Genomic DNA, 22997 nt, shown 5'->3' on the forward strand with positions numbered 1-22997 from the left:
TTTTCATTGTTAGTTTCAAAATGAGCTTTGCTTGTCCAGCTTTTGCCATGTTCCAAACACTATAGAAGCACTTGATAAACACGATCTAATCTATCCACACAGTCACCCTGGGAGATAGGTAAAATGTCTTTCACCATTTTTACTGAAGAGAAAACTAAAACTCAGAAATAGAAAGGGGCCCAAAGTCCAACAGCTGGTAGCTGTGGGAGCCAGAAATCCGGCAGAGTGGCTGCTGTATATGAGGAGTATTTGACAAAGGTGAATTCGTAGAGTCTGACATGAGATCCAAGGGACTGGCTTGCTCTGGGCCAGTGGGGTCTGCCACCTTCAGTCTGGAAGTGCCCTGGCTCCTAGTAGCTCCTGAATCATCATCCGTAAGAGGGCACATCTTCTGGGAAAGCAGCTTCTGGGATTATTAAAAGTACCATATCAGCATGATATTTTGTAGGTCACCGTTTTTAGAGTGGTTGTACTCATGCTTCTGTCATAAGAGGAATCAAATATTAAAACCTTCATCCAAAGTTGAGAGCCAGCATTATTTGGTCTGTATTTCTCATAGGGGCTGTTGATAATTAGATGAATAATCTGAAAAAAAAAAAAAATTAGCCGTACATCGTAACAATGGGTTGAAATTGGTTATATGCCACTTACCGGTTTACTGAAAGTTTTTGACTATTCCATTGGTTGGCCAACTATGGCCATGGGCTAAACCCAGGTCGACTGCTTGTTTTTCTAAATAAAGTTCACAACCATGCCTGTTTATCCATGTGTTCATGGCTGCTCTGGCATTACAGCAGCAGACTTGAATAGTTATGACAGAGACTGTGGAGCCCATAAAGGCTAACATACTTACTGTCTGGCTCCTTATAGTAGGTTTGCTGGCCCTTGAACTATTCCTGTTTAAAAGTTTATTTATGAAGCACCTGGGTGGCTCTGTCGGTTAGGTGTCTAACTTCGGCTCGGGTCATAGTCTCACCGTTCGTGAGTTTGAGCCTTGCATTGGGCTCACTGCTGTCAGTACAGAGCCTGCTTGGGATCTTCTGGCCCCCTCTTTCTGCCCCTCCTCTGCATGTGTCCTCTCTCTTTCTCAAAAATAGACATTTGAAAAATAAATGAATAAATAGAAATAAAAGTTTATTTGTGAAAATGTTACATACTTAGTATGGTACATGAAAGGTGCTCAAGAAATAAATTATAAATATTAAACAAATAGTACAAAAACAAGAATCACCACAAACAAGAAAGTTCAAGCTTATCACAGGCAACCTAAATTAGCAGCTAATGGAGCCCTTGACATCATCTTGACTCTATATCCCCCAAAGAAAATTCTTTACTCATTATATGGGAGAATCCTTGATTTCGATGGGCTCTAAAAATACAAATTTTAGGGCACCTGGGTGGCTCAGTCGGTTGAGCTTCCAACTTTGGTGCAGGTCATGATCTCACGGTTCGTGGGTTCAAGTCCTGGGTTGGGTTCTGTGCTGACAGCTCAGAGCCTGGAGCCTGCTTTGGATTCTGTTTCTGTCTCTCTGCTCCTTCCTCATTCTTTCTCTGTCTCTCAAAAATGATAAATAAATGTTAACAATTTTTTAAAATTTAAAAATACAAATCTAAAATGCGGAGTGACATTTGGAGAAATAGTTTTCTGCAGCTTCATAAGAGAAGTCACAGGACTGAATGTGACAGCAGAGAGAGAAGACAGCACAAGAATGACAGTCAAAGTGGATTTGTATCTTTTGAAGGCAAACCCCACTCTGGTATATATTAATGCAGTATCAGTCAGCATCAGTAATGGGAAGTGACCTCAGCATAAATCATATCAAGTTAGCATCTCTTTAGTCATTAACATTCCCTAAGTTCTTCATAACATTATGTCCAACAATTGTTTATTTCTACAGAATAACAGATTGTTCCCCAGAAAATGTTCTTTACCATAATTGCAGTTTGATCTGTTGTGCCCCTTTCGAGACTGAATCTTTACCCATTGACTTTAATTTTTAACTTTAAGCACTTTTTTTTTAATGCCAAACCTTGATTCGGGGGCCTCAAGATAAAAATATGCAGTGCACATGACTCCTGCCAGCAAGATCTTACGTATCAGAAAAGTACTCAGACCTAAAATAACAATGACATTTGTGATTAGGGCTGGACGTACCAAACAACCCTGTGAAACTCCATGAAAGAAGCAAAACGTAGAATAGCGTTAGTTAATTGTTTATTCATTCATTCATTTCTTGAATATTTATGGCACCTACTAAATTTTTTTTAATGTTTATTTAAAATTTTGAGAGAGAGAGAGAGAGAAAGAGTGTGAGCAGGGGAGGGGCAGAGAGAAAAAGGGAGACAGAGAATCCAAAGCAGGCTCCAGTCTCTGAGCTGTCACCACAGAGCCCGATGCAGGGCTTGAACTCACAGACCACAAGATTGTGACCTGAGCTCAAGTCAGACACTTAACCAACCTAGCCACCCAGATTTCACGTTGCTGCCTCCAAGAAGGAGGGGCAGGGGTCCTGAAGGAGCTATCATTCTAAGGATGAAAAAGAGACAAGAAACAAATAAACAAACGAAGCAACAGGATCCTGTCAGAATGGGACAGGTAGTGCACATGAACTAAACAGAGAGATAGGCGAGAAAGCAACCTAGGGAAAGGTTAGTACCTCCTACTCTCTCTAGAAAGTTAATTTTCTTTTCTCTGGATCTCTTTATCTCTATCTATAAAATGAAAACAGAATACCTACTTCATAAACACCACAAAGATTATATAATTCAATAAAGTCCCTGGTGTTATGTTTAAGATCTATTGAGTACAGTAAGGAATTATTATTACTGTTGTTGTTGTTATCAGAGGCTTCTTTGCCACTTAGTTAAATCCTCCACATTTTCCTAGAGATAGTTAAAATTGTCTGTTGTTTACTGAAGACTATCCTCTCTGCAGTTACTTTCCTTAAATTATTTCGTGTATTCTTTACACTTGCTCCTATTTCACGGATGAGTACACTGAGGCTTACAGGCATGAGATATGTTGCCCAATTTTATATAGCTAGAAAGAGGCAGAACTAGAATTAGAATCCAGCCTGTTCCCTCAACTACTGTACTAATACTATCTGGACAAGCCCATTGACAAGAAATGAATGATTTGATAATCTGTAGAAAAAGCTTGGGTGTCATAGCTTAGGACCAGCCTGCTGTGGTTTGCATCATACGCCTTGTAGACAGACTCATGTAGGTTTTAAATCAAAACAGTAAAAGCAGATAAATGCAAAGTAGCTCCACTCAACCCGTTAGGCTAACAAGGAGTGATAAAGCTAGCACCTCTCACCAAGGATGCACATTTCAAGACAGGAAAAAGAATATAACAGCACCTCATAGTAGAAGGGTCTAGTATATGCTTCAATGTGTTTTCACATGTGCCTTGCAATTAATCTGCGAACATACTATTTTCATATATAAACTGCAGGCATCAAGGCTCAGCAAGCTTTGAGTGGCAACGACTGGTAAAACTGGCATTTCAAACCACATCTTCTGATTCTGAGTCCCATGTTTAGCCCATCAGAGAGCTAAAAATCAGGAAAGGGTGCTAAATTTATGACTTGCTGAAGAAAAGAAATATATTTTCCCCATTTGGCTGTTTCTGTGAGTTCTTTTGGGGCAGCGAGAACATTAGCTCCGTAATTCCAGACAGGCCCAATCATGCCCCAGGCGGTCTCCCCCGGCAGAGACAGGTAGACAAGAATGTGGTTGCCTTCCAGGTGCTCTCAGCCCCTAGATGAGGTACTATGTCCAAGATCTTTAGGTGCGAGACCACTAAATGCCCACTAAAACTTTGGCAGCCCTGAGAGCTTTACTTCTATTTAGAAATTACTTCTCTCCCCTCCTCCATCATTCACATTTTAGATTTTAAAATATTCTCATTGATTTTCCATCCGCTGCTGGGTGAGCTGGGGGATTGTGTGCGTCTATCACCATCTATGCCGTCAACCCTCACCAGGCTGCATAGCCAGGGAAGCACAGGGGAGAGATGAGATTGGGAAAGATCTCCCTCAGAAAGGATCGATACCCTTGCAGAAGCATTAAAACTGGCAACTGGACTCCCAGCTCAGAGCCAGTCAAGATGCCTCATTCAGAATTCCCAAGGTCTGGTTCCAAAGAGAAAAATGACCTGGAGAACTAAACACATCGTAGATAGCAAAAGTAAGAAAACCAAAGCCAGGCAGTAGTAGGGCAGGCTTTTCCACATGCTTAGCCATCCCCCAATTATTTACCTGGGAGTTCAAGAACATTTAGAAAAAGCTAAATAGCTCACTGAGCCCACAGCAGATACACTGTAACATTGCTCCAGTATGGCTCATACTGAAAGAATTTGGAATGACATTTTATTTTCTAAATTGAGGTTTTATTATAATTTGAATCCCAGTTCTGCTGGCTGAGTTTTCCCCTTCCCAGCATGTTTCCAAACATCAGTATCTTGTGAACAAGGAAACATACAAGCAACAGGAGGGGAGCCAGCCTTTCATCACTCCCAATTATCAGACTGTAACCAATCCTGAAACCTCCACACTATACTAGTTACTAGTGTTGCAGGAAGTTTTACAGCAAATCCTCAAGTCTAGCTGCAAACTAGCCATGAGCTGTTTTCCACTGTTAGCGGAAGAGCCCCTAATAAGGAAACATTTAAAAAAACATGCTCCCTCAGAACTTAGTGGTACAGAGGGAATAGAATCTCTGTTAGGGGCTGAGGCATAAACCCTTGGATGGAGCTAGGAATTCATTTTTCATTCTCCCCCCTCCACTCTCTTACAGCCTTCACCACTTCCCAGTTTTCAACACAGGTTTTGTTTTACGGTTTTGCAAACCTTAAAATTTTTTCCCCTCAAATTCAAGGTATTATAGTAAAGAGAATAAGGAGACTTGCAGTGAAATACACATGGCCTTCAAGTGTGGCTTTCATTCATCAGCATATGACTCTCTAAGCAACAGTCTTATCCAGTAAAATACAAAGTAGGGCCGTTAGGAAGAAAATGCCAAACACACTGCCCAACATAGTGTAGGCATTACATGTACCTGGATGCTCCTACTCCCTTTTTGACCGCTAATTCCTATTGCTAGATTAGAATGCCTCCTACTTCTGGGGCGCCTGGGTGGCTCAGTTTGTTAAGTGTCCAACTTCAACTCAGGTAATGACCTCACACTTTGTGAGTTCAGGCCCTGTGTCAGGCTCTATACTGACAGCTCAGAGCCTGGAGTCTGCTTTGGATTCTGTGTCTCCCTCTCTCTCTCTCTCTCTGCTTCTTCTCTGCTCATGCTCTTTCTCTCTCTCTATCTCAAAAATAAACTTAAAATAATTTTTTTAAAGAATGCCTTCCACTTTCATCCTGTTTCCCTCACTCTAGACTGAAACATGTTAAGAAATACCGCACAGTGCTCCTCCTAGCAGAGTCTCTCAGAGTCTCTCAGAGTTTCTCAGAAAACAAGGCTTACAGGGGCACCTGAGTGGCTCGGTCGGTTAAGTGTCCGACTTCAGCTCCAGTCATGATCTCATGGTTCGTGGGTTCGAGCCCCACATTGGGCTCTGTGCTGACAACTAGCTCAGAGCCTGGAGCCTGTTTTGGATTCTGTTATCTCCCTCTCTCCCTGACCCTCCCCTGCTCATGCTGTCTCTCTCTCTCTCAGAAATAAATAAAAAACATAAAAAAAAGAAAAGAAAAGAGAAGAAAACGAGGCTTACAGCTACTTCCTGAGGGTTTTTGGTATAATTTTGCTCTGAACTCGAGTTCCACTAACTGGAACAGCTCAGTGCTCCAGCACTTTTTTGCACTCTTCGCGTGTCTCTACCTCTCTCCAACTTTGCTCATGAAGAAAAGTACAGGCTTTGAGGGTTCATCCCACATCAGACTTGGGTGCAGCACTCTCTCTGTCTCCCATAAGAAGTGCTCTCACACTTGGTATTTGGTGATCCTTTATAAATTTCCTGGAGCACTGGGGGTGTCACAGAGGAAGAGTCACATGATGTTCTACATGGAAGTATGTCCTTCTATAACTCCACCCCTCAGCCGTGCTCATATATCTTACCAAGGGCGGTGCCAGTTCATGACCACAGTGGCCCATGCAGCCCCCCTGGGGGTATACGGCCCAATTTCCTGTCTCCACAAATAGCTTACTCAGAAAACAGCTCTGCTTAACAAGTCCGTTTTCTCAGCACCTATCTATACAGTGTGGAGGAAAATTTTCTTTCGATTTCACCAGAGACACCACACTTACAAATTTATACTTAAAAATCTTGTGTCCCTATTTATTTCCTTAATCCCTACTTCTCCCTTAATCTCTGTGTCTTCCTCAATGAAGCAGGGTGATTGTCAAAAAGACCACCAAGTGCCAAATAGAAGCGAGGCGAGATTTTATTTACGGCCGGGCCAAACCTGATCTCCTGATCTCACGGAGAAATGCAGAGAATGGCCCCGAACAAAGGTGGCAGTGAGCTTATACGGATTCAGCAAGGCAGAATATGTCATTATTTAGTTAACCAATTACATTCTACAGCACACCATGGTAACCAACTGCATTGTGACACTCAGGTGTTAGTTTTGGAAGAGACCTGTTAATTTTAGGTTCTTTGTCTTGAAATGACCAACCATAGTTAGACATTTGAGAAGCTGTGGGGTAGTGTGACAGACCACCAGGGTAGAATGGTGACGTGGTGTTCTGTAACCTTGCATACAGGGTGTGGGTGTGGTCAGCCAGAACAGGGAAGTACAAGCTTGCTAAGCAGATTTACAGAAGCAGAAATAGTATGTTAGTATTTAACTGTGCTTGAGGTTAACCTACAACACTCAAGCATCACGAAATACAATCAAAATTTCTCTACTGTGAATCTCTGCTAATATTTTCATGGACATTCTTAATCAGAATAGAGCGCAGAAAATACTCTGTAATTCTAGCTGGAGTGACTCTTCTTAATGGAATATTTAGATATAGTACTTGACAGGTGAAATAAAGAACCCATGCAGTAGCATGACTGGGTGGCTTCTTGCCAAGAAATCTGTTCAGTAATCCACAAGGCAGGATTTGACAGTCCATGGTCTCTCCACCATGAATCATTACTCAGACCTTATTCACTTTTATTGTGCTTTGAATGACTTTGAGTTGATTCCGAGCCCTTTGGTGGCCCCATCATTTAATGTTTAAACCCTACCAATGATCTCACTCCTTAGTATGAAGCACCTCACATTGATTATAACTGTCTTTTAAAAACTGTATTGCCAGGCTCCAAGTCAAAATGAAGCAGAACACTTGGGAAGAGGAAAATCCCAGAGCTCCCAATCAGTGTAGAAGCCTACCTAAATTCAGATTTATATCATTGTCTCCTCAAGTGTATTCTTCAGCTGGCTCAATTAATGTAACAAAATGCAAGGGGTCATTGATCACTTTGCTGAAGGCTATCTGAGAGCAAAATATTCCCAGTAACAGAACACTTTGTTAAAATGTAGCAGTGCAGGAGAACATGGACAGGATCCAAACACAGAACGTATTGTTGCTCATCAAAGAATGGCATTAGAATATTAAAGCTAACTGTTTTATATTCATTAACCAAGAAAATGTGTCCAGCAGGAAGTTCGCTTTTTGAAATTGGGAATATTCCAGCCAGAAGTACAAGAACTAAAGCACTTTGCTAATTTAAGGAGTCCTAAACCCACACATGCCTTCTCAGTTATATTTTAACACTTGTGAAAAGTAAATATTAAAAAAAAGAAAAATTGGGGCGCATGGGTGGCTTAGTAGGTTAAGCATCCGACTTTCGCTTAGGTCATGATCTCGCGGTTCGTGGGTTCGAGCCCCGCGTCGGGCTCTGTGCTGACTGCCAGCTCAGAGCCTGGAGCCTGTTTCAGTCTGTGACTCCCTCTCTCTCTGAGCCCCCCCCCTGTTCACGCTGTCTCTCTCTCTCTCCTAGAAATAAATAAAAACATTAAAAAAAATAAAGAAAAATACTCAGTAATGATTCACCTGTACTTTGAGCACTCATTATATGGCAAGCATATTTACTAAGGACTTCTTCCAACCTTTTGTGTATTAGAGATCCAATAAAAATTTGTTGTTGATATACTTTGGTCATAAGCCAAAAACAGAACTTTGGTGTTATAGAATGTGGGATCCAAAACAAATAAAGAGCCTATGATTCACTAATTAAAGTTACCTGCGATGACATTCTTGAAGATCATTCATTATAAAAGTGGTAAATAGTCTTCAAATACAAGTTACTGATATGGTTGTCATCTCTTGTTACATGGCTTTGTTTTAAGAAAGTTTTTAGTTTATTTAAAGTTTTAGTTTTAAGAAAGTTTTCCAGTATTTAAGCTTGCCCTGAAATCTTTATATTCTGGCACTGAATTTCAGCCAAACGTTTGAATGGACCTTGGTACCTGTTTTTAAATAATTTTTGGCTCAGCATTCCTTTCAAAATTTTAGTCTTTAAATTGACAGTACTCATTAAAAATAATAATGATAATAATAAGAATACATACATACATACTTTGACAGTCCTCCTTAAAGATGATTCAGTTATTTGCTTTCTTCTTAAAGTGATGTCCCAATACATCTCTATAACTCAATTTCCTCAATATTTCACTTTTAATAAGGTTTAAAGAAAAAAATTTTAATGTTTATATATTTTTAAGAAAGAGAAAGCACAAGCAGGGGAGGGACAGAGGGAGATGGTGACACAGGGTCCAAAGAAAGCTCTATGCTGACAGCAGTAAGCCTGATGTGGGGCCCGAGCTCACAAACCACAAGATCATGACCTGAGCCAAAGTTGGATGCCCAACTGACTGAGCCACCCAGGCACCCTACTTATAATAAATTTTAAAAGGGAAAATAATAAAAGGTTAGGAAGCCAGGGTTCTGGGTCTAAAGATGCACCATGTTCTTAATTAACTACAGGAAATTAAAATGAATTCTAGTAAGTTCCTGAACACTTCAGGAAACTTCAGAGATTCCTCTCTGTTAATGCAGCAATTAAGGTGATGACTGACAATCACTGTTATTAGGAATTGAATTTTTTCCTATAGTTTATCAGCACCTTGAGGGACACATATGCTCTGGGGACTATTTCCCTTTGCCTGGCCTTACAGCCCCCAAATAACAAAATCCAATTATGTGCAAATGAGCACAAACATGTCTGCTTAGTGTGTTACCATGAGTAACATATAAGTTAGATTTTCTTAGAATGTTGAAGAGACTTTTGAGATAAATATAAATTCTACATTTACTGGCTCTGGAAAATGAGGGTCAGACATAAGTCATGTGATCTCCCCAATCTCCTCAGTGTCAAAGATGGATTGTGAAACCAAGATGCTGCACTGCAACCCTAACTTTCTTCTGTGCTCACTCCACTTTGCCACACACTAACATATGGAAGGAGTATGCCACCACCTTTCTCTCCCAAGGAAGAATGTCTAGATAATAGCAAGACCCATGAACATGCACAGAATTTTTCTGAATCATGCATAAAAATCAAAAGTCAGAATTTTTTTCTGAATCAATACAAGAATTCCAACCAAATCTTCCAGAGAACTGAGGTATCAATTAACTCCCTATGACTTCCTGGGCAGACTAATAAACTAATCTCTGATAATCAAAATGTCCCCAAATCCCGTGTAACCAGATCCTCACAAATGACATGCTACTAATTGGACTATGACCTGTGAAATAGAAATTTGTTTTATTTTATTTTTTATTCCATTTTATTACTTTTACATTTAAATTTTTATTATTTGGTTTTTTTCCTAGGAAATAGTTTGGTGTGAGGGATCCTTATCTGCCTTGTTATGACAGCTGTCTTCTCCCTAATCAGTACTTTCTAAATGTAGCACTCCAATTTTGGGCAAAAAACAAACACGTAATCCCAGGGCTACCAATGATTCCTGCCAATAATATTATGTTTTCCAAATATTTCATAAACATTATTGACAACAATAGAAGTCTTCAACTCACTATATATGTTGATTTTTGTAATTATCTAGAAAGAAAACTAGCCATAGCATCCAAAAACCAATAACTAGCTTGGCTGTTTATGCATATACATGAGTTGTATGACTGTATTTCTCTGCTTCTCTAAGCTGTTTCCATCCCTCTTCAGTGAAATGCAAACAATACCACGTGGCTGTCCTACAGATATTATACGGAAAAAGCAAAATGGCTTGATGACAAAAAAGTACTTCATTAATTCCAAGGAAGTAAACAATTAGCTGCTATTAGGACTCTATTCAGGATTGGGGTATTGACATAAAAGTGATAGTTTCTCCGGCATTATCTTGATCTCTTAGATCAAGTGTGGCGGGAAAAAGGGGAAGATATTGAAAAAGTGTTTTCATGTATCCGTCTGAGAAAAGACCAACCTCACCACTTGTGCACCCTCTACTCTTCCCTATTCAAGAACACAGCTCCCCAATCGTCTTCTTTCTCACTCTCCTGGATCACAAAATGTCCCCTCTCTATGGGATTCCTCCTTAAGTAAACAAAGATATAATATCTTCCATTTTTGAAAAAAATCAATTGACTCTGCATCCTGCTTTGGCAACTCTTCTATATTACCAGTCCCTTTTCCAGCAACAGTCAAAAAATATTCTTGTAGTCACTGTCCACATCTTCCACCATCTCTTGAACCCACTCCAAAAAGGCTAGCCTGATAAATGAAAGTTTTTATAAGTATAAAAATAAATAATAAATTTCTCCAAAATAATCCATTTTCTCTCACTCATGTTTTTCTGTCTTGCTGTTCTCCAGTTTTCAAGAGCAGCCTAAAACTCTGTCCCAACTGTTTTAGATCTGTCTTTATTCTGTATCCTTTTTGAGTCCTGATATATCTATAAAGTCAATTCGTGTTTTTTGCCAGGTATTACATAAAAAATTATCTCTCAGAATTGTTCTAATGATGAAATGTTTAATATTCTTGAGTGCTTTATAATTTAAAATGTAATATACAACCCAGCAGCTCCATTCCCAGGTATATACCCTCCCCCAAAATAAAAACATATATCCACATTAAGGGTTTGTATACAGGTGTTCATAGCAATATTATTTGTTACAGGAAAAAGTGCAAACCACCCACAGGAGCAGATGAATAAAATGTAGCATATACATAGGGTGAAATATTATTCAGCAATAAAAAGAAATGAAGCCCTAATATATGCCCCAGTGTGGATGAACCTTAAATTATTATGCCAAGTGAAGGAAGCCATTCATACTGCAAAGGACTAATTCCATTAGTACGAGATGTTCAGAATAGGCAAATCTATGGGAACATAAATAAATTAGTGGCTGCTTAGGGCTGGAGAAGGTGGGAGTGACTTATAATGGGTGTCGGGGTTCTTAGGTTGTGGTAATGGTTGCACAACCCCATGAATATACTGAAAACTTGAATTATACACTTTAAGCATGGGTGAATTTAATTATATGTAAATTACATCTCAATAAAACAATATGTGAGGTCAACATTAGTCATAAGTCAAGCTGATAGCATGCACCCTTGACGGATTGTGTTGAGAATGACAGTTCACCTCCGTGGCCCTCCTCCTCTAAGACCATACTTTCATTCCAAGCATGAGAAAAATATCAGCAAAATTCAAATAGACAGATATTCTATAAAATGCCTAATGGTAGTCCTCAAAAGTAAGGAAAGTTAGAGAAATTGTCACTGCCCAAAAGTACCTAAGGAGATTGATGATTAATACGTGGTATCCTGGACAGGATCCTGGAACAGAAAAAATACACCAAGAAAAACTAATGAAATTTGAATAAGGTATGAGGTTAACTAACTCCACAGAAAAATTGTCAATATTGGTTTGTTAATTGTGACAGATGCACCACATTAATATAAGGTGTTAATAATTAGAGGGGCTTTGGTGTAAAGTATACGGAAACTCTGTATTATCTTTGCAACTTTCCCATATATAAATCTAACACTTTTTAAAAACAAATATACAAACATTAGTTAATAGTTTTAGAACTTGTAATAAAAGTCATAGTACTAGTAACATGGATAGTGGTTAGTAATACAAGGATCCTTAACAGGCTGAAATAGAGTAAAGTATATATAGAGGGGCTTGATTTATTTTTAAAAATTTTTAATGTTTATTTATTTGAGAGAGAGAGAAAGAAGAAGCGAGCCAGAGAGGGGCAGAGAGAGAGGGAGACATAGAATCTGAAGCACGCTCCAGGTTCTGAGCTGTCAGCACAGAGTTGTGAGATCATGACCTGAGCCAAAGTCAGATGTTTAACTGATTAAGCCACTCAGGTGCCCCTAGTGGGACTTGATTTAAAATTTTCAAGCTGATCCTCACGAGAAAGATATCCCATCACCGTGGTGGCCAACGACAGAGGCCCTTGCTTAGCTCCTCCCATTCCCACCCTGCTCTTCTCTTCAACCATCTCCATATGCAGTCCCTCTCTAAACACCAAGTTTAAAAAATTTTTTTTAATGTTTTATTTATTTCTGAGAGAGAGAGGCAGCATGAGCAGGGGAGGGTCAGAGAGAGAGGGAGACATAATCTGAAACAGCTCTAGCCTCTGAGCTGGCTGTGAGCACAGAGCCTGATGTGGGGCTCGAACCCACGAGCCGTGAGATCATGACCTGAGCCAAAATCGGATGCTTAACCAACTGAGCCACCCAGGCGCCCCTAAAATCTATGTTTTAACCAATTCATTTTTACAGCCTCCTTTTCTTGCCCTCAGTACACAGTGCAAAAATGGCCACCTACCTCCTCATTGGCTAATGAGGCTTTTCAGAACTCCCCACTGTATCTCCATTGGCAGCTGCATCTTTCCTTCTGTTCCAGCCATGGAAGGCCACGCACCCCACAACGTGACCTCACTTCATCAGAGAAAAGTGATGGCTTTTGTACTGTAATAAAAATAATGGCTTTTTGTAAATCTTCCTAGAGGAAGAGAGAAGGCTCCACTTAGTCACACGATCTGCAATTGGGACTTGCATACTAAATCACTTCTGGCCCCCGTGATATGCCCACTCTCTCATGCCTCCAGATTGCCATACACTTCCAGTGTCTTCAGGAAAAACACTCTTCCTTCCTCTCTTTACCTCCAGATTTTGGCTTAGATGTCGCTGAGACCAGAAATCCCTCACAAACCACCCTTCAACCTCAATTCCAGATCAGGTGCGCTCATGGAACCAAAACTTTTCTCTGTCTTAGGATTTATCACAATGTATTTTAACTGCCCATCAGATTATAAGGTACATGAAGCCATTGTCAACGTCTCTGTGGATCACTGTCAAATCCTCAAGAGCTAGGGACTGGCACACAATAGGGATGCAAATGAATCTTCTAAATGAAAGGATAAATTCCTTCCCAATCAAAAATATATTGTGAAATTGTTTTCCATGAAGATTATGTCATACTGTTTCTCAGGACCTTCACATTCTGGTGCAGAGGCTTGTAAAGAAGCAAACTTTCATCGCATCACATATCCCATACATTGCCCTAGCAAAAATGTCAATGTTTAACAACAATGGCCCAAGATATTTTCAAATTTGCATCTTTGTCACTTTATTGGGATAAGGAATAGCAACAGAAATAAAACTTCAACAACCACAGTGAAATTAATTGAGTATGAAAGACAAACACTAGGACATATTCTCCTAGGTGTTTGCTTCTATGTTGAATAAGAGATGTTAAAATCCAAGCTATGGCTACCCTAAAAACTTACGAATATTTTATAGAGTGATGAAATCAATCAAAGATACTGGGAATTAATTAAAAATAATTACAAGTGGAATTAAATGTATTCCTTATTATCCTACTGAAGATGTATTTTCTACTTCATCAATTTTAGAAACATATTTCACTCCACCCTTCCTTAAATTTTTAAAAATATATTTATTTCAACAAGAAGCTGAAATGTATTTAGGACTCATTAATTAACAAATTTCCACTTAAAACAGATTTTTTAGTATTATAAGGTCAAATGTTTGCAAAATTCCTCTAACAATATGTTGGAAAATTAAAATCCAGAAAAGGATCATGGCTGTATTTTGGTTGTTGTTTTTTTTTTAACTTTTTTAAATGTTTTATTTATTTTTGAGAGAGAGAGAGATAGAGAGAGGGAGGGAGATACAGAATCTGAAGCAGGCTCCAGGCTCTGAGCTAGCTGTAAGCACAGAGCCCAACGCAGGGCTCAAACCCACGAACTGTGAGATTATGACCTGAGCCGAAGTCTGATGTTTAACAGACTGAGCCACTCAGGCGCCCCGTCATGGCTGTATTTTAAAATAATTCTTTCCATGCCTGAGTTTGTTCGACATTTACTGGGGATTATCTTATGTCCCACACTGTACTGAATTCCTGAGGAAAAAGAAATTAGTAAATTTATCCATGCCCTGAAGAAGATTGCCATATATTGGAGAAGTGGACAGATACAGCTCATTGCAATAAAAAGTTTTGGTAGTGATATCAAAGTTTGCCTGGGGAGCTGTGGAAGCACATGGCAGAGATATTGCCTTGAAACGTGTTGCTTTTCTTAACAACAGTGCTCCCTCAGTGACATTAAGTGAAAACAGGTAGGTAGATATTAAATGTGGGTTCAATGTTTCACCTGACAAGTGTAGACAAAAATGCAAAAGTAGATGAAATTCAACCTTTAAGTTTAGAAATTTAGCAGCAATAAGTATGTGGGATTTATACTTAGAGGAAGTTAGAGGTTTAAGTGACCAGGATGGGGATAACACAGTAGAAACCGTGTTGTTGGAAATACAAAAGACTTTCACAAAGAGAAAGAACAAAGTACAAAGGAAGGAGTGTGGGCTTATGTAGACTTAGGTTGAATCACAGCTTGTCACTCACTATTCATGTGTCTTAGACAAATCACATATATTCTCTAAACCCCAATTTCCCATTATACAAAATGGAGCTGACACTAGCTTACACATGGGGTTATAATAAGCATTAAATAAGATAATGTTTACATATCTTTATGATGAGCCATCATAAAGGACTCAGATGTGATGGTAGCAATCTCATCATGCAGGAAGCATAAATTCAAATATTGGATGCTTAGTCCTTGGCAAGGAGTGGGAAGATGTTGGCGAGTGTGAAGCAGTGGCCTGATGTCGGAGGACCTGGTGTACTAGAGAGGAGACAAAGGCAGAGATGGGAGTGGTGAAGATGATGATAAAGATAATTACTATAGCTCCCTCCAGCGCTCAAAATACTTACCACTGGATTAAGCGTTTGATTTCCTAGGACCAATTCAAGTATTTCCTTGTAATCCTAAAACTCTTCTTAGAGGCAAACCATGAGAGACTCTTGAATGCTGACAAAAACTGAGGACTGATGGATGTGGGGGGGAAGGGGGGATGGGCATGAAGGAGGGCACTTTGGGGATGAGCACTGAGTGTTATGTAGAAACTAATTTGACAATAAACTATTTGTAAAAAAAAAAAAATAAAATAAAATAAAACTCTTCTTAGAAAAACGTTGGGCTTCAGTTAACCTCTTGACTGAGTAAATTCTTCTTATCTCTGAAAGAAGTCAGAATCTATGGAATATTTGATTTGGTATCGTATGAATCAAAGTGAAAATTACACCCTCTCACAGAACAACGTCTCTACCCGAAGTGAGCAAAATATGAAGTGTTAACTCTGTGCACTGAGTCTGAAGAGAATCTCAGGGATAATGAGTGATGCAGAAGAGGGGGGATGTGTGACACATTTTCAGAGGGCAGGGAGAGCTTCAAGAAAGTGATAAAATGGTCCTAGAAGGGAGGAAACAGGAACCTGAGAGGAGGTGGATAGCTCATATGTGTCACTACAAGGAAGAAGTAGGAGTTGTTCAAAAAGATATAGTAATGGGTTAAAAATAAGAAAGACAAAAGCTATTTGTACCTATAAATGAAAAGTCTTAAACAGCAAATGATGTTCGGAGAGCCAAGGAGAGAGACAGTCACTGTAGAGCCAGGAAGAATAACTGCAAGATGGTACCATTACTCCCACAACGTAGGACGCAAGGGGAATTCCTCGCTGAGGCAGAAGAGATATGGCCCCAGGATCAGAAGATTGAAAGTGCTAGTGATAAAAGGGAGGTATCCCAACTCAGGAGACCAAGACGGATTCTATTACCTGGATTAAGTACAAGATTGGGAGATGAATTTATAGTAGTTACTCATGACATAGTAGATGTGTAGATGCAGAATCTTTATGTCGACACTAAAGAACTTTAAAAATCCCTCCCTATAAATGGGATCCCCCTCGATGCCAGAACAAGATAGAGGCTGCTGGTACTTCAGTAAAACAGCTGGGGAGTCTGGAGGGAAGAGGGAGGAAGAATCAGTTCCTTCCACTTTGGGTAGTTTTCAAGTCCAGGACATCTAGAAAGCCTGGGCCAAGGAAGCTGAAAATTCTCCAACTCTGTGAGGGACTTAAAAAAATAACTGAACATTTTATTTATTTATTTATCTATTTATTTATTTAAGATTTTTTTTTTATTTTTAAGTAATCTCTACATCCAACATGGGGCTCAAATATACAACCTCAAAATCAAGAGTCACATACTTCACCGACTGAACCAGCTAGGCGCCCCGGAAAATTTATTTTTAAATATGTAAAGTGTTGCTTTAGAAGAGAAGCAATTATCTTCCCCACCCAAACAACAACCACAGCTACAATGTTAATACACCCTTCACAAAACTGAAATATTGTGTCCTCTTTATACCGTCACTCATCAAAGGATAACATTTACATAGCGCTTTAGAGTTCCAAAGCCCTTACTTGACTCGTCCATTATTTTTTAATTTTATTTTCTCAATATCTCTATGATGTAAGTGAAACACTAAGATCAAGCATATTTTCAGATGTGGAAATGGAAGTAGAGATGAATGATTTCATTAAGGTCTTAAAACCACCTAATGTAGACAAAACCAAATGACCTAACTCTGAAGTTCAGGGTCAGTCCCCAGCTTCTCACCGAGCATGAAGGTGAGTAAGAGAAGAATCTGCTAAACGATGCTCTTTGAGAATCTTGTCCCTCAGGAATCTTGGGTATCAGCCCATCCTATCTATTGTCCTAGCTGCTGTGTATTGCTGTTTTTAAGAGTGGGGTCAGCTCCATGTAAAATTTCAGAGTTTATTTTCTCTGTCCTGCATCTCCCTGTACGCTAAAGAAGAGCTGTGCAGTTGGGAAGGGCAAAACTTTGGATCTGGGATGACTTGGATTCTGATCCTGGCTCTAAGACTGCCACTTCTGCCAAAGTACTCACCAGCACCTACATGTTAGTTTTCTAATTTGAAAAATGAGAGAGGCAATGCCTATTTTGGAAGCTTTTTGGCTTTTTTTTTTTTTTTTTAATGTGGGGTATTTTCTTTTGGTTGGTTTGGTTTTTTGTTTGATTGGGTTTTTTGTTGTTTTTTGCTTTTGTTTTTGTTTTGAGAGAGAGAGAGAAAGTGTGTGCATGAGTGAGCATGGGAGGAGAATCTTAGCAGATTCCATACCCAATGTGGAGCCCAACAAAGGGCTCAATCCCATGACTATAAGGTCATGACCTGGGCTGCAATCAAGAGTCAGATGCTTAACCGACTGTGCCACCCAGGTGCCCCGTGTTTTCAGCTTTTTAAATGTGATAACATATGCAAAGCAACTAGGCTAGTGTCTGGTACATAGTAGACATTCAATAACCACTGGCTTTTTTAAAAGACATTTTCTCCTTTTCAAACTATTATGTTCCTCTTTGGATTTAGGGGAGCAATACTGCTATAAGGTTTTGCAGACAAGCTATAAGGTTAAAATCATTTCTCAAGGCTATATATAAAGTAATGAGATTAGACCCTAGGACTCCCAACACTTGTCACAGACATTTTTCGTGGCCTGTGTCACATTCTATCAACTGGGCTCTGATTGCCGCCCTTGCTATAGTGGATGGTTCCTGTTTGCAGAGAACATCTTGTTTCAGGTATCCACTGTCCCCTGTCTATCTTCTCTGCCTCAAGTTCTTTCTAAAGCCCCAGGGAGTTTCCAAGCAGGAGAATTCTGGGTGTGTGGGCCACTTAAAGCCCCAAGGGCACTCAACAAAGGGGAGATGGCAGCCAGTGGACAGATGCTGGGGCCTCTCTTTCCCTGGACAGATAATCCTGAAACGCACAGTGGGAGCCATCACAATAATATACGCCATCTTAGCTTTTCCTCTTCCATCCCACTCTTTTTACCTTGAGTCTTACTTCCTGGGATGATCTCACAAATAAACCATCTGCATTTAAGTCATTGTCCCAGACTACATCTTGGGAATTAATGTGGGGGTTGGGAGCGGGGGGAGGGTGTTGTTTTATTTTCATTTGCTCTGTTTTTGTTTGTGTTCGCAGTGCATTTCTCTTTATTTCTCCATAGGTCACCAAGATGCTAGCGGTGGTTGTAATTCTCTTTGCCCTTTTATGGATGCCCTACAGGACTCTTGTCGTTGTCAACTCGTTTCTCTCCAGCCCTTTCCAAGAAAATTGGTTCTTGCTCTTTTGCAGAATCTGCATTTATCTCAACAGTGCCATCAACCCAGTGATTTACAATCTCATGTCCCAGAAATTCCGTGCAGCCTTCAGAAAGCTCTGCAACTGCAAACAGAAGCCAGTGGAGAAACCTGCTAACTACAGTGTGGCCCTAAATTATAGTGTCATCAAGGAGTCAGGTCATTTCAGCACAGAGCTGGATGATATCACTGTCACTGACACTTACTTGTCTGCCACAAAAGTGTCTTTTGATGATACCTGCTTGGCTTCTGAAATAACCTTTAGCCAAAGCTGATTCATAAAAAAGAAGAAAATGGACCACAAAGCAAATGAGAATCTGTGCCATTATCAGCCCAAGAGGAAACAGCCAATACTTGCACATGAAGACAGAGCAGATAAAGTCTTTGCCAACACTCTAATAAATCCTGGCCCTAGATACTTTAACATATGAGAATGATTCATATTTTCCTCCTAGTATCACAAAAATATTTCACAAAAACTGAAGCGTATTTGTGAAAGAGCCAAATGGTAGAAACTGAAAGTGAAGCTCTTTCCATTTAATTTGAGAAACTCACTATATTTCCTGGGGCTGTGAAGCTTAGATAAAGTCTAGACATTGATCTAACATTATTCATAATAAATGTAATTTCTCAAACTCCCCCAAATTACTTGCACATTTGGTAATTTGCAACATGTAAATGTTTAAATGTTTGCATTTAGCATTTCATTTTAACAAAGCACAGTCCTATTTCGTGCATATCTGAAACTACAGGGGAAAATAGGAAAAAAATTATTTATTGAGTCAAAACGGGATTTCAGACCAATATGTTCACTATATGAAAAATAAAAACAAATGTCATAATGCTTATAAAGTTCTGAAATGATATTTTTAAATTCGAGTACAGCTGGCACACAGTGTTACATTGGTTTCAGGTGTAGAACATAGTGATTTGACAGCTGTATATGTTGTGCTGTGCTCACCACAAACGTAGCGACCATCCGTCAATGTACAATGCTATTACAATAGCATCAACTATCTTCCCTATGCTGCACCTTTCATCCCCTGGAGAATTCTTGTGTCTTATAAAGTAGATGTCATCATTCAACTTCAATAAACTTTAATAAACCTCAATATAGCCAGAGTTACAAGTTGAAAAGACATGTAGATTTGATTTTTAGATGAATCCAGCTCTGAACCAACTCTTTGAGCCTCCTAAATGATGAGTGAGACAGGAGAAATAGATTAAATAACTATGAAGATATGAACTAACATGTAAGTAATATTGAAATGTAGAGCCAAGGCAAGACCAAGTATTTAAAATAAGGTTTTACTCTTTCTCCAAAATTTTAAGGAAGAAAATCCTTTTTGAGCATCCTTGTGTATAAACTACTGAGCCATGTCGAGCGAATCCTTCTAGTGAATCTGGCTTAAGAAGTTTGAAACATTCTCAAAAGCTTAGTTGCTATTATAAATCAGCCAGAGTCTGACTATTACACTTCCAGATGAAGACTCCCCACAGAGCATTGTAGTTTATGGCTTTTAATTTGTCTGCTACTGCCCTTCCTTCCTGCCTGCTTGTCGTTTGTAGATTGGGGGATTTTGTTGTTGTTGTTGTTGTTGTTGTTGCCTTATGCTAGTGATATTTTGTTTACAGATTCTAAGCCAAAGCAATGCAAAACTCTGTTGGCTTTACTTTCAATAGAGCTAAACTGATTTCATCTCATTATTAATATCTTTTTCTAAGTATGACTTAGACTTGCTCTTCTCTTCCTGTGATTATGAGAGAGGTGTGAATGTGAATCTGCCCAAGACATAGTGTCAAGGTCCTACTTTGATTCCTTCCAGATGACTTACCTACTAGTATTTGGCCAATCAGCATCTGCAAGTGTATCTCCTTGGTGATGGTTCAATAATAGTTCATTTTTAATGACAGGATCAAAAAGTACTGGGTGCCCTACACTGACATTTCCCCCACTCCAGCCTATATCCCTATTTCGTGGATTTTTTTGAAACCTAACTGCTAGTGACAGTGACCCCTCCCCACCTTCTTTATGAAGAAGATGTCATTTCTCTGTTGGAAACTTCAGAGTCTACACGGAGACTCTGCCGTCCAGAGCATCAGACCAGAATACGCTTTTGAGAAAACTGGCCTCATCTACTCCAGGAAGACATTCTCATCCTGTCACTGTATCCATAAACAAATGCAAGCAAATATTTCTAGGAAATACATTAGAAGTCCATCTGTATGATACCAAGAAATCTATTTGAACTGACTTTCCATCCTGGACTAAATATTAAGCTTGAAATCATATGACTAGAACCACCAGAGTGACCTAACCCCAAATCACATAGGCACGTGTGCAGATGCATATAAACACATACACACGTGTGCATAGATTGCTTAATAGAGGGCATTGGACTACCTTAGCTTTTTCGTTAGGAAAAGGAACTGATCTCATTGAGCATCTACTGAGCATGTCTCAGGCTTGCTGGTAAGTACTTAAACCACATTATCTTCATCATGGTCTCACTACAGCTGTGATTTCTCTGATGATAAAACCAGGGATCAGGGATCGATACATCAGCTTCTCTAAATGGTGTAGATACTGAAGATAAAAAAAATCTTTCTTTTTGTTTCTCTTTTTGTAAGCCAGCATGCTAGTGATAGCTTGTGAACTGATGGCCTAAATAACTAACTATATGTATATATACTTTGCTGAGTGATAATATTAGGTGTTGAAAAAAAATTACATTTAGTTTTACATGTTGTACACAGAACACAATATACTCTTCCCACTATTGGAAATTTAGTTTATGGGCTCAGTTTTTCCATTTCCACTTTTAAAGAGTTATTTGCTAATAACCTATTAGTTTTTGACCACATGGGACATTCAAAAGAACATAGTTCAAAGTGTTTCAACTCAAAACCAAATGCTGTTATGAAATTAAATGTTCCCATGCAATGTCCAATAGATAATTGGGTTTACACAGAAAAGATATGACTTTCTAAAGTATTCTTTATCACACTGTACTAAATCATAAAATATTTCCATAACTCATCAAAACTTAATACACCATCAAATGAAAAATAAAGAACTTGAAAAAAATTGCTGATGGAGTAGAGCAATATTATTAAGGGCCTCCCTTAATAAAATCCCTTGGGTTATTTTATTACTTCCAATTTCATTAATTGCTGAGTGTCTTTGGTTAGATCTTGCACCTGAGGTAATTAGGTAAAGGTCACAGATTACAAATAAAACAAGCAAATGTAAATTACCTCTCAAGACTTCTTCCATCTGTATTGTGAGTGTATTTCTAGAGCTTAACTCCATCACAGGTATTTTGAAGAGAAATGAGAAGACTCCAAACTGTCATCACTCTTACATAGGCTAAGTGAATAAAACAATACACCTTGAAAATATTTCAAAACAAGTGGCTGTTTTAAGCTAAATAACTAATAAAGCAAATGGAAAACAATAGCCATAAGGTTTAGTGTAACTGATTCTTAAACTTGAATTCTATCATTCTCAGAAAAGTGTGTTGAAATCCTAAGGACAATATGTCTTAGTAAAATTGAATCCAAACACTTTTGGTCTGCTCTTAAAGACTAAAGGAGTTCTATCTCTCTAAACTATGTTAAATCTATAAACTTTATAGAAGAGAGAGAATATTAACTTTTTGGAGGAAAAGCAGATTTTAAATGGTCTACCCATGGTTCTGTGAATTCAGTGAATACTATATTTAACATTATTTTTGCCTCTCAACTACAACTCACAAAGGAGTTAGAATCTTCCTTCATGGAATAAGGAAATAAGATGTGAAAGAGAGAGAATCTAGAAACAACTAGTCAGCTCTAGGTTCAAAGAAAAAATTTTTTTCTCAAATGTTTGGAATCACTCATTTCTCTTAGAAGAAGCAAAGGATGAAAATTTCTTACAATTTATTTTTTGCTTATCTTTAGTTGTCCACAGCAAATAGTCATTAAAACCAAGATTTGGCTGAGGGAATGTAAGTGTTTAGAATAATACTCATGAAGAAGTCTGACAGAGCTCTATAGTAACAAATACATTTTTCTCTCGTCCCTTCCCCTGCTCCTCCCTACCAAAATTTGTCCCTTCTATAACATGACTTTCCTCTGAACAGGCAATTTCATCAGACTTTATTCAACTCTAAACCCTGACATGAATTATCTTAAGTGAAAGTGGAAATATTCTTTCAAATATATTTATATGTAAGAAAATATTTTGTTGTTCTGAACACTTTCATAAGATCATGTTTCAAGTGTGGAAAAACTGATGCTTCTAACATTTCTATTTATGTCCCCATTTTCATGGTGGGGCTCAAGTATGGTGTTGAGCTGCTCAATGTGGCTTTTTCCTCACAGAAGCAAGCCAAAGTTTGGCATTTCAGAGCTGTAGAGAGAAGCCAATAGAACACTCACTCCATATGTAGAAACTACTGCAAAAATTTGTTTAAGGCAACAAAAATCTCTTCTTATTCTTAAGG

At 38.8% G+C, this 22997-nt stretch overlaps 1 protein-coding gene across 1 annotated transcript in view; it reads left to right on the forward strand.

Annotated features, from left to right (window-relative positions):
* The window catches only part of TRHR (thyrotropin releasing hormone receptor), a 39352-nt gene extending 20349 nt beyond the window's left edge, over nucleotides 1-19003 (forward strand). The window contains exon 3 of the mRNA XM_039222968.1: nucleotides 18378-19003. Coding sequence (XP_039078899.1) covers nucleotides 18378-18785 — 408 coding nt within the window. The 3' untranslated portion in view covers nucleotides 18786-19003. The remainder of the gene's footprint in view (nucleotides 1-18377) is intronic.
* Nucleotides 19004-22997: the final 3994 nt, after the last annotated feature.

The sequence above is a fragment of the Hyaena hyaena genome, unplaced genomic scaffold (assembly GCF_003009895.1).
Source record: "Hyaena hyaena isolate Hyena2069 unplaced genomic scaffold, ASM300989v1 scaffold_1227, whole genome shotgun sequence".
NCBI lineage: Eukaryota > Metazoa > Chordata > Mammalia > Carnivora > Hyaenidae > Hyaena > Hyaena hyaena.